The sequence below is a fragment of the Mus pahari genome, chromosome 1 (assembly GCF_900095145.1).
Source record: "Mus pahari chromosome 1, PAHARI_EIJ_v1.1, whole genome shotgun sequence".
In the NCBI taxonomy this organism is placed as follows: domain Eukaryota; kingdom Metazoa; phylum Chordata; class Mammalia; order Rodentia; family Muridae; genus Mus; species Mus pahari.
The window spans coordinates 63,204,451-63,222,677 of NC_034590.1; the positions used below are offsets into that span (position 1 = coordinate 63,204,451).

At 40.8% G+C, this 18,227-nt stretch overlaps 1 protein-coding gene across 23 annotated transcripts in view; it reads left to right on the plus strand.

Moving 5' to 3' along the window:
- Window positions 1-18,227, plus strand: part of Dlg2 (discs large MAGUK scaffold protein 2) — a 1,883,913-nt gene that overhangs the window by 1,541,759 nt on the left and 323,927 nt on the right. For all 23 annotated transcript variants that reach the window (XM_029535332.1, XM_029535281.1, XM_029535286.1 and 20 more), the window contains one exon: window positions 8,794-8,950. In XM_029535332.1, the coding sequence (XP_029391192.1) occupies window positions 8,794-8,950 (157 nt within the window). The remainder of the gene's footprint in view (window positions 1-8,793; window positions 8,951-18,227) is intronic.

The following is an 18,227-nucleotide window of genomic DNA, read 5'->3' on the forward strand; positions in this document are numbered from 1 at the left end:
GGGAGGGAGGGAGGGAGGGAGGGAGGGGGAAAGAAAGAGGTTGCTATTTCATCTGGAGGTAAGGATAGAGGGAGCACAGAGAAGAGGCAGCACCGATCTTGGTGTTGAAGGTAAAGCAGAAGCTCATTAGAAAGATAAAAATAGCAAGAGAAAGGATCATTCCATACAAAGAGACCCTGGGATGAGCTAGTGAAGTGTGCAACAGCCCAGTGTGAGGGGCTGTAGTGTGCAACTTTGATTATTAAGAGAAGAGGAAAATGGTGAAGTTAGGCTCTCCTGAAGTGGGTAAAGGTCATGTGACGAGACTTTTGGACGTTGTTCTTAGAAGTGTAGAAAATCCAGAGGGTTCACTGAAGGCTTCAGAGCAGACAGTAACATGGACCGACACATTTTTAAAAGACAGTGGATAACATTCTTATCCTCCCTCAACATAAGTCCTTCAGGTTTAAGTGATCTTTTTTTTCTTTGAATCCTGAACCCACTTGAGCCACAAATTAAAAGAAAAATTGCATGGCACTTTTCTCCCCAAAACTTCCAGCTGCCTTAGAGTACCCCCAAGACTTCACCTAGCAGGTGACCTGATACAGCTTAGAGCAGAACAAACTGGCCCTTTCTGAGTTGCCCAACATCCGGGATTTTATAATTAAGAGGCATTTGTGTCATGTTAAGAAAAAAGAACTGTGTAAATGTGTGTAGCATGATTTCAGGAGTCATGATAATACAAGGATAGACTCTTTTCCAATTACTCACTATTCACTATTGTCTCTATTAGGTTATGGCTCTCAAGTCTCTGTCATAGCAATATTCTTGTTCCTTGTTTTCTCCAATTAGCCTTCCAACCTCAGGGTTTTTAATATTTATATTCACAGTGCCCAACAGTGAATAGGAATTCCAGAAGTGTCTCTTTACTAACAGACTGGCTAGATGAATCAAACATATATTTGAATAAGGATATGTCCTTTCAAAATATGCTGATATCATGGGTAGTAGATTATAGCTTCTGCAGAGGCCACATTCAAGACATAATATGAAAACTGCAATTAACAAATAGAAAGCACTTTATTCTATACTAAGTAGTGAAGACAAAAGACTGACGGTACGCTTACTGTTCTCAAGTTAATTATTATAAATTGAAAGGGAGATGTGTAAACAAAGCCAGGATAATAATAAGCATTGTGATAGTTACATGGATAGGTTTCTCTAGCATTCTATCTATATAGTAGCATCACTTCACTTGTGAATTGGGCATCTGATGAAAGTAACTTCCAGATGATCACAGTCAAGTAACTTGCACCAAGTCATGATTAAGGAATGAGGGGTTAGAATTTTGTTCCAGTATATAATGGCTAGTAATGGTCTTGAGACCATCTGAATTCTGGAATAAAAGTAGCACAGCAGATAAGAGACAGTCTCTCTCTCTCTCTCTCTCTCTCTCTCTCTCTATATATATATATATATATATATATATATATATATATATATATATATATAAATTTGTGTGTTGGTTTACTTAATTAATTATCAAGTATTAATTGAGCATTCTAGATGAAACTATCATTACACCCAGGACATTATGTCCAGTCTGGAAGCTGTGTGGCTCACACAATATATGCTTCACAGAAATTCAAGACATTAGATTATCAGATCCAGAGTCATCCCTTGACACTAAACATGCAGACAAGAGAATGCTGGCTCGAAATGGTTGAAACTGGGCCATCACAAAGATTGTACTATAGAAAGAACAAAAGAAAATCAAAGAAAATTACAGCAGAAGGACAGATGATTCTAGAGTAAGAGAACTTGAAAGGGAAGAGTTGAAGTGGCGCTGAATATAAATTCCTAAATCAACCTAAAAGGACAGAGAATTACTAGATGCCAAATCCCATCTATGCCACACAGGTATCTGATGTGTCCTGAAGCTTCCCATCGTGCTGTTCACATTGGCATCCCCTAGCTGAATCCATAACAAAGAAGGGTAGAGTTGGAACTGCATGCTGCTTTTATTTGTTTTTTTTAATCTTTGTTGATTTAAAAAGCTAGAAATTTTACATAAAGTCTAAATTCTTGGCTTATCTTTAAAAGAATCTGGAGACTGGGCAGTGTTCAAATGAGACAATTCCTCCTTGAAGTCATCATCTAGACTTAGCTACTTGCAGCCCTCTTTAGCTGCAATCTCTCTTCATCCCACTTCACTTTCTTAGACTGTCTTTACCATCCCTGTTGTGTATGAGTTTTTCAATCCATGATTAAAAAAGGAGGGAAGACATTTGCATAAATAATTATAGTCTGAAGTGAAGGCCTAAATCACTGTGGGAGTGTGTCCATTCTCTCAATAGCCATTTTCTGTGTTCCTTTTGATTATCAAGTCTCTTGCTGTGCTCGGGAACTGCTTTATGCTTGGTCTCCAGTTCACATTCTAGTGAAGGATGTGTGAGCTAGCAACCACCCAGAAATGCTGCACTCCTGATTCATATGCAAAGCACGGCATGTCCAAGGAATAGATGGCACATGTAAGAAACCAGTATCAGGATAACCCAAGATCAAATTCTCAACATAAAGGAGATTTATTTGCCCCAGAGGAACAAAAGGCAGAGAAGGGGAAGGAAACAAGGGAGAGGGGGGAAGGGAGTGTTTGTCCCAGAGGACAAAAGACTGCCTATGGATAGAGAAGAGACCATAGGAAAATGGTGGTTTATAAAGGTAAAGGGGAAAACCCTATGTCAGGATGAGGTGTTTAATTTTAACTGAGCACGTTAACTAGTCAAAGGGAGCTTTTGGTTGCAGAACTTCAATACTTTAATAGCTGGACCTTGGTAGTCAGTCTCAGAAGGAGAAAGTGGTCCAATAAGGGAATAGATCTTGGTGCCTCACTTTATGAATATAATCTAATGGTTTTCAGCAAGACAGAGGGAATGGGAAGAAGAGCAAGGCCTGCTAGAGGCACATGCTTGAGCAGGCTAGTATCCCTTCAAATTTGTCTGTCCATTCCTCTCTGCTCTTCACCCATATTTAATAGACAATCATATTTAAAAACATTGAACATAATAAAACCAACACACAAGCAGTCTCTATAAGGTAGAAAGAAATGTAAAGAAGAAGCAAACTTCCTCAAAGAAGCCATGAAGGGCAGTAATGAGTTCCTGGGACCTACGTTGTTTTCTTGCGTCTTTTATATACTGGATAAGATACTGGAGATCCTACATTATACAATTACCAACAGGCACAAAAAAAAAAAAAAAACCCTAAATTCAACGTTTTCTCTCCAGACTAAGATCTGGGAGAAGGATGAGTTAGCAAGGAAGGAGGGTGGTTATTTTTTTTAATTTTTTATACAATATATTTTGATCATATTTTTTACCCTCCCCCAAGTTCTGCTAGATACTTCCTGTCCCCCCTACCCATCTTTTGTATGACACATCTTTTTCTGGGGAGACACACATACCCCTCTACTCACCCCAGACAGGAAGCCCACAAAAGACCAAAGTACAGATATTACCAAATTCTACCTTGGTGAACCAGTGAGTTTTATTTGGGATTACTTACAGGAGTGTAGGGGAGGGGTTACTTGCAGGAGCAGAAATGATTCAAATGCCAGCTCACAGAAGCTGGGACCGTGGAACACATTGCACAGCCTGAACAATTGGGAGAATATCCTTTCCTGGTGATTCTGTTGACTTACGCCCCTTCCAGGCAGTTCGTCTAGTTTCTACTTCTTCCAGGCAACTGGTCTGGTCTCAGGGTCCTTACAGCATGACTCACTCTCAGCAGTCTTCGTTGTTAACTAATAGAACAGATAGTCCTAGTGAATCTGCTCTATTTCAGGGACTTCCTGATCCTGATGCTATTTTGAGTTGCTTACCTTTTGCTTAAGGTGTTTCCTGAAGTTATTTTGAGTTGCTTTCCTTAAGTCTTAATCAGCTTTTCTACACAACACCATCCAACTAGATTCTCTCTCTCTCTCTCTCTCTCTCTCTCTCTCTCTCTCTCTCTCTCTCCCTCTTCCCTCTCTCCCTCCCCCTCCTCTCCCCCTCTTCCTCTTCTCTCTCTCTTCCTCTCTCCTCTCTGAAAAAAAAAGTAAAACAAAAAAGCTAAATTAAGACTAAAGAGACAAAAAACACCAAATCATAACAATAACAACATATACACACACAAAAACATGGAGCTAATTTTGTGTTCACCAACTACCCCCAACCTCAAGGCCTGCCCTGGAGTGTGGTAGATAAACCCAGTATCACCCCATTGAAGAAAACTAATTTCCCCTTTCCCTGCATTTATCCATTGCCAATAGCTTCTCATTATGGGTGGGACTTTGTACCCACTTTCCCTTCTCACTGCTGGCACTTTGCTTGGCTTAAATGTCTGCAGGTATTATACATGCTGTCACAGATTTGATAATGCTGTCCTGGCCCTACCTTAGCCAAACATGAAAGGAATGAAACCTCTCCCTCCCATGCTATCATGGGTCTTCCCAGAGAAGTAAACTTATCTATACTTCTACTAAGCAACCAGGAAAATCAATTAGAAGCAAGCTCTCCTTTTACTTCCTCCACTGAACTAAAGTCAGTAGTAGATAGAATGAAAACTGAATTTCCACCCTGCCCAGAATCAATGAGGCCGAACTGAATTTCCACCCTGCCCAGAATCAATGAGGCAGAAAAATAAAGAGGAAAGTTGTACTACTTTTGTGTGATTCAAATAAGAAATTCCCCCTGTAGGCTCATGTAGTTAAGCCCCTCCTTCCTAGTTGGTGGTCCTGTTTGAAGGGGTTATGGAACTTTTAAGAGGTAGAGCCTTTGCCAGCAATAGCACTTGGGAGAGCACACCTGAGCAACACAGTAGAGCTGGCCCCGATGGCAGGGTGAGGGTGAGCTGACCCTGAGGTCATAAGCATGAGAGAGCTTGCCCCGCCACTGTCTGCAGTGAAGTGGCATGGCACGAGGATGATGCCCAACCCTCCCTTTCCCCTGGTCACCTGTGACAGTTAAGAGAGCTGGCCCTGGGGTTACGAAAGCAGGAGAGCTGAACCTGTCCCACACTGGATGCAGCACTCAGGTCAGGTACCTCACCTGAGCAACATAGTGGAACTGGCCCTAGTGATGGGGACATGGGTGAGCCACCCCTGAGGGCTTACAAGTGAAGCCGCCAAGATGTGAAAGCTGATGATGGCAGTGGGTGAACTAGCAGGAGCAGTACTAGAGACCTAACCCTGGTGGTGCAGGTAGCACAGAGCTGGTGGGCTGACCAAATCAGCTACCACCCAAGTGCAGATCTAGGATGTTGAGTTGGCCCACCCCAAAATCTGTCTCATCTATGAACTGCTAGAGTGTGTGAAGAGGCCTGCTCTGCAGATCTGAAGCTGTAGGATCTCCATGACACAGGGCAACAGCAGGATAAACAAGAGGCATGCTGGTGACAATCAGTATTGATAGTATAGCAGAAGCCAGAGACCTCAAACAAGACCAATGAATTATTGCAGTGAACATTTGCAAGTAAAGATGTGCAGAGGGATATACTGTGGGATACACTCTAGGACACACTACTGCTTCCACGACAAGATGTTTTCTATTACTTTTTGTTTGTTTTTATTTTCTTCTGCAAGGGAGGTTGCAAGGGCAACAACGGGATGGGGAGATGTGTGGAACTGGAGTGCACAATGTGAAACTCATGAAGAATCAATAAATTTTTTTTTTAAAGAGTAGAGCATTGCTAGAGGAAGTATGTCAATATGGGTGGGATTCGGGTCTTATAACTTCACTCTTACTTCCTGTTCTGTCTCTGTGTTTCCTGTGTATGGGTATAAGAGTGAGTGTCCTATTTCCTGCTACCAGACCTTCCCTATCATTATGGACTCTATCCCTCTGGAGCTGTAAGCTGAAATCACCCCTGCCCTTCCTTGTGTACATACTATCACGATATTTTATCACAGAAACAGAAAAATGACTAAGACATTTAGAACCCCTTGCCTGTCCAGAAGTGCAAGCAGCACCCATGCAGAAGCTGGGCTTCTGCCCCAGCCACTGACAGTGAGGTAGAATAAGTGAACTTCTTTCCTTCTCCCCTCCCTGGTAGGGAGCTGAGCTCCCAGACTTTCCCAGTTGCCGTGCGTGGAAATGCTCTACTGGGGAGCCATCACTGAATACCCAGTCAACAGGCATGTGCATCTGCTAAACAGATCAACTTCCTGCTGAAAAAAAAAAATCTAGAGAATCTAGCACCTTACAACTTAATACCCAAAATGTCTTGTCCGACCAAACACCAGGACCCTCAAATGAGAAAAGAGGGTCAATATTTGCTAATACAGAACTGACTCATAGCTCAGCCACATTGACATCCTGGTTCTTCTGTGACATCAGAACCTTCACACACTAAGGTGTGGTTATTAGCTCCTCCTCCAGGTATAGTATCTTTTCTTGGGTACCTACATGACCAGTGTCCTCAAGCATTTCCTCCTCGGTGTACGAAACCTAGGCCTACCCCACATCACAGCATATGACTCTTCTTTTTCTTTCTCTCCAAATATAGATTTCTAACATAGTAGGGAATGAATTCAGTTACTGGATGGGTGGTTTATTAGCACAACATAAACCCACCAGGGCAATTATTTTCATGTAGTTTGCAAACATTCTGAGAGCACACTCACCTAGAAAAGTCCAAGGTACAGTTAGTGCTTACCCAGTGTTTGTAGAATAGAGTTGTCGAGTATAGAAAGCATGTGTGTCAATTTGCCTCTAACTATATGCCATATCTACCCATAGTGCAAGCTGGCCTGTACATTTTACACTCTTATAATGAGGTTCAACATAGATCTATCATTTTAAGCATGGACTTGTGATTGCAAATAAGCTCTCCGTATCATTAGCAGAAAGAAATATTGGATTGTTCCTTACTATCCATATATCACTGAGAGGAAAATAAAGGAGCTTTAGTTATTGGAGCTGAGATGTGTAGAAAAGAGAGGTAGATGATAGAAAGGCTCCTTGGTCTAACTTAGGCTGACAGAACATGTTTTAAAAACTATTGTTTAGGAAAAGCTGGTGAGATGGTTCAGCTAAGTAAAGGTTAGCTAACTTGTACTAACCTGCTGATGTTAGGCAGATCCTTAGAACCCATAGTAACATGAAAGAACTGACTTCACAAAGCTAGTCCCTGGTCTTCACACACACACACACACACACACACACACACACACACGACAAAATAATAATAATTTTTCGTCAGGCATGGTGGCGCACGCCTTTAATCCCAGCACTCGGGAGGCAGAAGCAGGTGAATTTCTGAGTTTGAGGCCAATCTGGTCTACAGAGTGAGTTCCAGGACAGCTGGGGCTATACAGAGAAACCCTGTCTCAAAAAAACAAAACAAAACAAAAATTTTTTTAAAGAAAATTAAATTAGGGGCAGAAGAAATGTCTCACTTGGTTGAGAACCTGTTTGTCAAATTAGCAAGCATCTGACTCGAGTTAAAACTTCAGGACCCACAAAAAAAAAAAAAAAAAAAAAAAAAAAAAAAAAGTCATGATGGCACATACTTGCAATCTCAGCACTGTGGGCAGAGACAGCTGGATCCCTGGGGCTCTCTAGCCATTCAGTCTAACCCTCGAAGTAAGTTCAAAATCATTAAGAAATACGCAGACAGTGCTTTAGCAATGTCACCTGAGGTTGATGACCGGTAGCCTCTACACACATGCTTGCTTGTCGCTGGAACACACATGAGCACTAATAAACACACACACACACACACACACACACACACACACACACAGAGAGAGAGAGAGAGAGAGAGAGAGAGAGAGAGAGAGAGAGAGAGAGAGAACGAATCAACCGTCCAGAATCTGAAAGTTGTGGTTTGGTTGGTTTTGAGGGTTCGGTTGGTTGGTTTCGAGTTTTGGTTTCATTGGGAACTTCCGTTCACATTTGTCTCCATTTGCCCCAGAAGGTATGCACAGGGGCATGGTAGCTCTAGCAGGAACTGGAAGGTCTAATAATGCCCAGCTTCTCTCTTGCCAGTTTACTTAGTAGCTCTCTCACCCTCCCCAACACTTCACCCCTCTTCACAGTCTCCTCTCCTCTCTCCTTCCTCTTCATCCTCACTGTTGTCAACCTTTTTCTAGCTGTCACTCTTTCACACCTGTGTTTCTTAGAGGTCAACAGTATGTGTGACCACTTGGTTTTTTCATTTAAACACTCTTGGTGACTCAGATTCTAGGACATTCCAATGCCTGCAAGGTTCAATCTGATTCCTCTCCTATCAAAATCTCCCCTTTATTTCTTAGCCTTTCCAGACTGCTGAATACTTTATGATCAATACTACTACAGAGGTTTTTCTTTTTTTTTAAAAAAAAAAAAAAGGAATTATTTATTTTATGTATATACATTGTTCCTATCTTCAGACATACCAGAAGAGGGCATCAAATCCTATTACAGATAGTTGAGAGCCACCATATAGTTGCTGGGAATTGAACCCAGGACATCTGGAAGAACAGTCAGTGCTCTTAACTTCTAAGCCGTCTCTCCAGCCCCAACTCTTTTTTTTTTTTAAGAGAGGAAAAACTGGTGTTCCAGGAATGGTATTACATGGGATGTTGATAGCTGTGATGAGAATTCAGACAAACTACCCTTATGAAACCTTTCATAATCTGCAAATGCATTTTACTATGGCGAGCCACTTAGTTGTAGTAGGTAGTGAACATGTGGTATCACATATTACAACAAAGTTAAAAAAAAAAAAAAAACCAGAATCTGGACATCTGAGAGGGATCACCCTGTGAGCTGAGTTCTCCATTTGTTCCTACAGGGAGCCCCGCAAGGTAGTCCTTCACAAAGGCTCCACTGGCCTGGGCTTCAACATTGTGGGCGGGGAAGATGGAGAAGGTATTTTTGTATCCTTCATTCTGGCCGGTGGACCAGCAGACCTGAGTGGGGAGCTCCAGAGAGGAGACCAGATCTTGTCGGTGAGTATGTCTCTTTAATGTCCTTTCTTTCCGCATCTACCATTATCCATGAAGAAATCACTTTCATTCCAAAGGGAGATGTTTCACAGCCTCCAGAGCACTGCGGTTTAGTTGCCTCACAGGTACCCGATGCTTGTCATTTTACTTCTCCTGGATACAGGTGGAGGATCTAGCATCTTCCTTTAGATCGCGATGTGTGCCTGCATGTAACAGAAAGCATCTTCCTTTAGATCGTGATGTGTGCCTGCATGTAACAGAAGCTTTATTTAAATGGTGTACTGCTGGCTTATTAAAATACAGTCTCCCCAGGACTTGTGACTACACTGCTGAAACTTTGGTTTTGTAATACTTTGGTGCATATAAATATATGAGAAGAATTACAGAACGCCACAGGGTGTGGCAAGGGTGACACATGGCAGGGGGCAGAATTTGCCTAAGTTCAAGAATTACCAGCAACAAAACAAATTAAAACTTAAAAAAAAAAAGAATTACCAATAACAATTTTTAAGCTTATATTAAGTTTATTAAAGTGAACTTCAAGCTCACTTTACAAAGGTATGTGATAAGCAAAGACCTGGGCCTACTTAGTGTCTACAACTGAACGTGTTTAGAAGTGGACGCATTTCTATAAATCTCTTCCCATAAGGTACCATCATAAATATATCCACCATCTCTGATAGTATTTCCTAGTACCTTATCTGTGTGTTATCACTTATCACACACTTAAACCACATCAAGCCTATTAAAAGCTTATAAATGGGGCTGGAGAAATGGCTCAATATGTAAGCTGCTTGCTTGCAAGCTCTAGGACCTAAGTCCAGATCCCAGAACTCATTAGAAAATCACAGCACTTGGGAGGCAGAGGCAGGCAAATTTCTGAGTTCAAGGCCAGCCTGGTCTACAGAGTGAGTTCCAGGACAGCCAGAGCTATACAGAGAAACCCTGTCTCAGAAAACCGAAAAAGAAAAAAAGAAAAAAAAAAAAAAAAAGAAAAGCCAGGCATAGTGGTGTGCACACACACCTGTAACCCCAGTGCTCAGAAGGTGGAAAGAGGAAGGTCTCTGGGGAGAATGATAGAGAAAAACAACCAGTGTCAACCTCTGGTCTACACATACACACACACACACACACACACACACACACACACACACATACATACTACAAACAGAATTAAATATACAATATATACAATATTAACTATAGGTACTATTCAGTAACGTAGACTTTGATAACTTCTTCATCTTTCACAACTATAAAATTAATTTTCACTTCAAAAAGTATCTCCCCATATTTATATGAGAGAATCAGGCTCCCCAAGATGGGTACAAGATAATATATATAATTAATTTTCTATTTATAAAAAAAATGAGTGAAGTTTCCTCGCTGCCCTATCCTCTCCTGCTTCCTTCTGCTTTTCCTTGTATCTTGCTTTCTTTTGCTTTCTTCTGTGTGTTCATGTATTTATTGACTGTTTCCACTATATAAAGATTCCTCCCTGGTGTAGTGGATGGTTAAATCCATTTAAAATGTTTATAATCATATTAGAGTTCTAATAATCATGTAAATAATAGAGAATTATATGTGGATCCTAGTTCTTTAGAGGATTACAGTTCATAACTCCATAAAGCACATAGTTCTTGTTCTCATTATGTACTCAGAAAAAAATGTTTTCACTTTATAGCTATGATTTATAGATAGAATTTTCCAAGTATTTCCCACCTTAATTTTTTAGTCATTCTTTTAATCCTTTAAACAAATGAGCAAATATCTCCCCATTTCTATTGCTGCCTCTTTCTCTCCCCATACTTTGTACTTTCTCTCTCTCTCTCTCTCTCTCTCTCTCTCTCTCTCTCTCTCTCTCTCTCTCNCACACACACACACACACACACACACACACACATGTACACACATGTACACATATAGTTTCCCTAAATAGCTCACAGCAGTTGACCTAAATACAGACCTAAATACCCAGAAGTTTGCATGGATGGCCAAGTCACACCTTGTGTGTGACCATAGCTTTCTTATATATTCATATCTCTGCCATCCAAGAACTTGCAGCCTACTGGATGCTGAGTCTAAGAGATGAGATGTCAGGTCTTATATCAGACATTTTTCTGCCATCCAAGGGATAAACTATGTCTTTGTCTCTTAAATGACATACAAGATATTCCAAGCAGCTATTCAGGCTTATTACCTATATTGGTTTGCATGACTGTTTCTTCATTACCTGGTAAAATTTCTGAAGGACAAAGTTTCATGCCTCAAAGGAGTTTTTATTCTCAACATTTGGCCCAGTGACTGCCTCATAGCACTTGCTCAAAAGAGGTCACTATAGCCTGGGAGTCCAATTCTGAAAACCTCCATCATCCCAAAGGAAATGTGTACTCTGGACAGGCATCCTGCCATCGCCTCATAGTCAGGACTCACATGGTCACAGCACACCTTGAGACAGAAACACTTTTATGTGAACCAAGCTGTGTCCATCTTTAAGGAGATGCCAACAGTCATGGTAAGTTCCTTTTTCTCCCACTTTTCAGACTAAAAAGGAGAATCTGAAAGGATGTATGATTTCCTCAGCTCCATCACTCCTGACAATGTAGTTGGATTCTTAACTTGTGTTGATGCAAAGTAGGAGTCCTCTCTATATATACAGCAGCAGTCTTCAAGATTCTGCCAACAGAATACAGTCATTACTTTGATGCTTGCTGCTCTGACTGCGTGCTGTGGTTAGAAACTAGAGCACTAATATATGGGGTACTTTTTACTTGGGCCATGTTTATTTCTCATTTAATCTTATGACCATATCACACATTATTCTGCTCAGTTCAAGGATGATAAAACAAAGGTGATATCAAATCTCTATTTCTAGCCAAGTAGAAGACCTAAGGAGCCATAGTTTTTGTTTTTCTTCTATACAATAAAAGGAAGTACAGAAGCTAATAGTGGATGATTCAAAGGAAAATAACTCAAAAGTATTTCTGCTTTTTAAAAATAGATCTATCTGTTTAATATTAATATTAGGACCCCAAATCAAGTAAGGCAACCAAGCAGAATTATAGCCTTAAAAATTACGATTCATGGGAAATGGCAGTCTCTGGAGATCTGATGGTATTCTCTTTATTATGCACAATGATTGGAAAAGCATTCGATGGCAGAGAATATCATCTAGAAAAATTTTCCCATTAGAAAGAAAGAGAGAACTTTTCTCTTTTCATCTTGCTTGAGTTATTTAACTTTCCGTAGGAAGTATCTAACTTCAAATTAAGTACTGTGGTTTTATTGGGTAACTGTTGGATAAAAAAAAATAGCCATTTGGAAGCTCTGATGAAATAATGGATGGGAAGTAAATGAAAGATTAGAATTATAAGTAGTGGAAGGGGGAAGATACAGAATTTTGTACCCACAGCTTAAACTGGATAGTAAGAGCAAGAGGTGCATTCCCAAACAACACAAAGCGGAAATTTTAAACAATTAAAGCTAAATAAAAACTTTGAGCAGGGTGTGGTGGCACACGCCTTTAATCCCAGCACTCGGGAGGCAGAGGCAGGCAGATTTCTGAGTTCGAGGCCAGCCTGGTCTACAAAGTGAGTTTCAGTACAGCCAGAGCTATGCAGAGAAACCCTGTCTTGAAAAACCAAAAAAGAAAAAAACCTCTGTACGTGACACCGGGTCATGTAAGATTCATTTCCAAATTACCCAGTTAACAAATTATTCTAGGTTAACAGTAACCTAGAGGAGCTAGAGAAAGTACCCAAGGAGCTGAAGGGGTCTGCAACCCTATAGGTGGAACAACAATATGAACTAACCAGTANCCCNAGAGCTNNTGTCTCTAGCTGCATATGTAGTAGAAGATGGNNTANTCAGCCATCATTGGGAANAGAGGCCCCTTGGTCTTTCAAACTTTATANGNNCCAGTACAGGGGAACACCAGGGCCAAGAAGGGGGAGTGGGTGGATAGGGGAGCAGGGGGGGAAGGGTATAGGAGACTTTGGGGGTAGCATTTGAAATGTAAATGAAGTAAATACCTAATAAAAATTGGGGAAAAAAAACCCAGTAACCTAGAATGTTCAGATGGAGGGAAGAGGGTTTGGAGTACATTTTGCTCCCAGGCACTCTTCACAGATAAGAAAGCTGTGTAGTAAACTGTATCCTTAGGATCAAAGGCAGAGTGTCCACTCCAGAATAACTCCACCATCCAGATTATAGACTTTTCCTAGTAATGTGTTTGATAATGGCTTACACTGTGACAGCTCTAGTGTGCTAGCTTTTGTGTCCCCCCCTTCTTCCCCCTTCTCCTTCCCCCCTCTCCCTCTGCTCCTCCCTCTCTCTCTTACTCTGCCTTTTCCTCTCTTTCTCTTTCTCCATTTAAAATGCTACATGTCACATGGAAAATCTTCATTCAATTTCTCTATTACTGGTAACAACTCTAAATTAAAATCAATTTTAATACAATGGTTTTTACTTTTTGAGAACTGCTACATGTATGCAGTATATTTTCACCAAGTCCACCTCTCTGCTTCTCCTACTTCTCCTAAGCCAATTCCAGTCACTCCCAACTTCTTATATTCCTTTTTTTCCCTTTCTTTCTTAAAAAAAAAAATTACATTCATGGTGTGAGGCCACCCACTAGAGCACTGACATTCTACCAGAAATCCATCCCTACAAAAAAATGACTACCCCCACTCCCACCCCAGCAGCCGTGACTGGCTTGATCTTGTGCAGGTTTTATGGGCTACTCCAGCTGCAATGAATTCCTGAGTGTGGCAGACAAGTTACTACTAGAGGACACTATTTCCCATCAGTTCTCCCAACTTCTGGCTCTTTCAGTCTTTCTGCCCTCTGTCTCTAACATTTCCTGAGCGTCGGCATAGGACTCTGTGATACCGATATTTCTGTTTTTAAAGTATCAGATAACCATGACTAAGGTAAAATTGATATGGCCTTGATTATTCCTTCTTTCAGACAGGGTTTAGACAAGGTCTGTATCCCCCATAAGTGGGTTTCACGGAATAGTTATAGTGGGTTAGGTTGTTACCATAGTTACTTAGCACCAAGTGTTTTCACCTGAAGAACTTGTCAAAACATCTGTGAACCAATGTGCTCTGAGGAGGATATCCTGGATACAGATAAAGTAATGGTTTTTCCAAACTTCTTTAGCCATGAAACCCTTACATAACAAATACCTAACATAACAGTAAGGTGAGAAGTGTGGGGTAGATATTTTTATAGTTCCAAAGTTAACCATTCATTATGTTGGTTTTTGTATTTTTTAATTTAGCATACAATGTAATGACACTCTCGTTTACATATGCCAAGACACTTGCCCCCCCTTCTCCACTGCCCTCCCCTAACCCACCTGCCCCATTTTGCTAGCCCCCTCCAACCTCTCCAGGAACCCACCCTCCTTCTGCTTTCAACTCACAGCAATGTCATTTCCTTCCCTCTGCTCCCCATTCAGACACAGGATGGTGGGTGCCATCTAGTGTTTAGTGTGTGCACATCAACTGAGCACTGCCTGGCGACTTAAAGCAGCACCTAGCCAGGTTCCCACTATGGAGGTTTATTCCTGCTGCCCATCACAACTATGATAATGTTACAATAATGAAAGATTTTAAAAAGCTATCTCCTTAGATTAAATCCCATATGTCTATTTTTGATGATCTTTTCTCTCTAATTTGCCCCTTATATATTTTACTTCTTAGAGATTCATTGTAGGAAGAATTCCAATCATTGAACTATCTTCTTAAAGTATTCTTGGGACAGATTTTAAAGCATTCATCAGGCAAATACATTAACCAGCACACTGACCTCCTTGGGCATTCTTTCTGCAGAAGGAAAGACAGAAATGCTTCTGTTAGTGTTTACTTCAGTGCTTTGCTAAGGGGGAAAAAGGGGAAAACAGGCATGTCCTGAAAGCTGGGAAATCCAGGAGCACAAAGCCTTCATCTCCTGCCGGCCTTCCTGCTGCATTATAACAGAAAAGAGAATATCATGTGACAACACAAAACAAGCATAGAAAATATGCAAGCATACAAAATGTACAAGGATACATGTGCAAGCCCACAAAATGTATGTCTCTTTCTGTAAAGCCACTAATGCTAACAAGAGTGCCCCCATCCCATCCTAATTACCTCCTAAAGGCCTGGTAACTTCCAAATACTGTTAACATACGAATTCAAGGAATTAACTTACAACATATGGCCTCTGACATTTAAATAGGCATTTAAGCCCTATCAGTCAGCTCTATGGTAAGAGTCCTTTATTCCTACTGGTTGCCAAGGGCATACAAATGCCCCCAGTCGCATACAACCTTCTAGCCTCTAGAAAGGACAGTCTTTTTAAAATTGTATCATAGCCTTTCTTGTCTTCTCTAAAGACTTCCTATGACTTTCCATTGTTCTTAGATGCTAAAATGTTGATGTGGTATGCATGGTAATAAACCTTCTGGCTTAGGCCGGCCAGTATAGCCCCATCTATAGTTCTTCTTCTATAGTTCTTCATCTATAGTTCTTCTTCTATAGTTCTTCATCTACAGTTCTTCATCTACAGTTCATCTACAGTTCTTCATCTACAGTTCTTCATCTATAGTTCTTCATCTATAGGTCTTCATCTATAGTTCTTCTTCTATAGTTCTTCTTCTATAGTTCTTCATCTACAGTTCTTCATCTACAGTTCTTCATCTATAGTTCTTCATCTATAGGTCTTCATCTATAGTTCTTCTTCTATGCTCACTCATACTTCAGCCACCCTGGCTTCCCTTCACCTCTAGCCAGTGTGCTATTAAAAACACCTCTGGTCTGGGTTCAATCCTGCAGTCTGTCCGTACACTCCTCATATCACAACTGCAGGACGATGAGGAGGTATCAGATTCCAGGTCTGTGTGACATGGGAAGGCACAGAACAACAGTTACTGATCAGCTGTCAAGAAGCACTTAACATCCTAACAAGATCTCTATATGCAGGTTACTCCTGAGACACTCAAGAGCAGAGAGCAGCACTGATAAGCAACTGATGGTGACAGCAGGAAGCTAGTGCTGCAAGTCAGTCTGGCTCCAAGCTAGAAAGTCACTTCAGTTTCTTCTTCTCTAAAATGGAAGTGATCATTTCTCAATATGTCCTCAAGATCCGATGAGAAGCAGCCCAAATATGCGGGGCTCTCTCATACTATAGAATTCCTCAGAGAAGGAGCTTTGAGTACATGAGGATCTTCTGTTATCTAGAAAAAGACTGGCAAGCTGGATTCACCATGCTTCCTTGGAGAAACATCTGCCATTCTCTGGCATGGAATCCTAGCCATGTAACACATAGTAAATGAAAACAAAACAAAATAACTCAATAAACATAATGGGCACTGAGAACCAAAGTTAACACTGCTCTTTTCCAGTTACACTCCTTAAGGACACTCATTCAGTATGTCATTATCATACATAACACAGCTACAGTGAAAAGATTCCACAAAAAATAGCACAGCAATGAACATGACCTATGGTAGGTATCACAGAGGATGCCCACTGAAAGACTCAGCTGTAAATAGCTTTCTAAGCCCAAAATTCAATTCAGAGAAACTGGGACCATTTTGTCTCAAAGTGGTATTTCTACAATGTGCATGCATAACACCAGATCTGTGAAAAAGACTCCATGAAAAGTGTTCGTGATACAGCAATGAATCAGAAAAACCCAGCAGAAATAAAGAGAGACCATGAAAGTGTTTTCTAGCCCTGTTGAATTTAAGGACTCTCACACACATCCCTAGAACACAGATGATTATCATATGAAATGTGTTTTGGCAGGCTAGCCCTGAGAAACACCACAGAACCAGGCTGCAGTACAGCTGTGACATGAAACCAGGCTAGCCCTGAGAAACACCACAGATTCACTGTGCATTTGAAACCTTTACCTGCTGCTAATTTTTCATGTCTATATTCTGTTACACAACCTGATAGGTCCCATGTCCCACAGTGTAAGGAGCTGAGACTTAAAAACAAAGGTTTATCTCCCACAGTTCTGAAAGCTGAGAGGAAAACATGGAGGAACTAGCAGACCCAGTTCCAGAAAAACCCACTCTCTGGTTTGTAGAAGCATGTCTTCTCATTACATCTGCCAGAGAGCAGAGGATACACAACCATGCATCTCTTCTCATATCAGCCCTAATCCTACTTATGAGGCTCCCACTCCATGACGTCATTGACTCCCAAACCCTGCAGCCTGATACTTATATATTGGGGTTTGGGATCTCAATACATGACTAGGTTAGGAGCACAAATATACAGCTGGAACATGTCACCCCTGTTGAAGATGTGGATGCATCTGACATTTCAAGGCTGTGTTTAGTATGTTCTTATAGATAGCACTTAGCCAATCGTGAGCGTTGTCTTTTAGTCTGAGTGTGATGTGAAGGTAAATACTTTTTTAAGGGTTTCAAGTATCCATAAGTGTTATTCTTTGGGTACAGGTTCCTATTTACATGTTTTAATTCTGTCTTATCTAACAACTCACCTTTCCTGAGACTGGTTTTTGCCAGTTTCACCTTGATGATAAATTAATATTGACTGCTTAGCCTTTGAAGCCACAGGACTGTGTTACTACAATTTCTCAACAGAATTCCCTTTAAGCAATATGAAATATCTGCCATGTCTTCTCACGCACTTTGTCTTAAATCTTTGTCAAATCAAATGCAGTTTTTCCTTTTATATTTTGCAGACATGACTTTCAAATGCTTCTTTTTTTTCAATCACCTTGATTAAAATCTACTTTTGGTTTAAAATAAAAATAAAAATAAAAATAAAAATAAAAAAAAAAGAAATGTGTTTTGGAAATTCTGCCTTAACTGAATCTTCAGAAAACTCTCACTTGTGTTTGCTTCGGGGGAAATAAGATTTATACTGTGAAGTCCTTATAGGGCATCCACTAATTGAATAAAGTGACTGAGTGCTGAGAACAGAACGTAAAAGTGTACTTTGTGTCCTTGGTGAGTGTAGTGCCTCTTGAAGAACCAGACACATGCTGATTTCCAACATGGAAAGCTAATAGAAAGTGCCAGAGCCACTGGGGCCAGCGTAGGAATGTGGGGAGATTTGTACAGGGGACTGCTTTCCTACAAAGGGGGCCTAGAGGCAGAAGAAATAACAGAGAATCTGAGATAAAACACCAAACACCAGTTGAACAATCCCTTCACACCAAGCACTGTGTAAAATACCACACAGACTCTTCAATTCCCCACCCCCCCACACACATACTTGGTTGACTTAAAGGTTCAGAGAAATTCAATAATGTG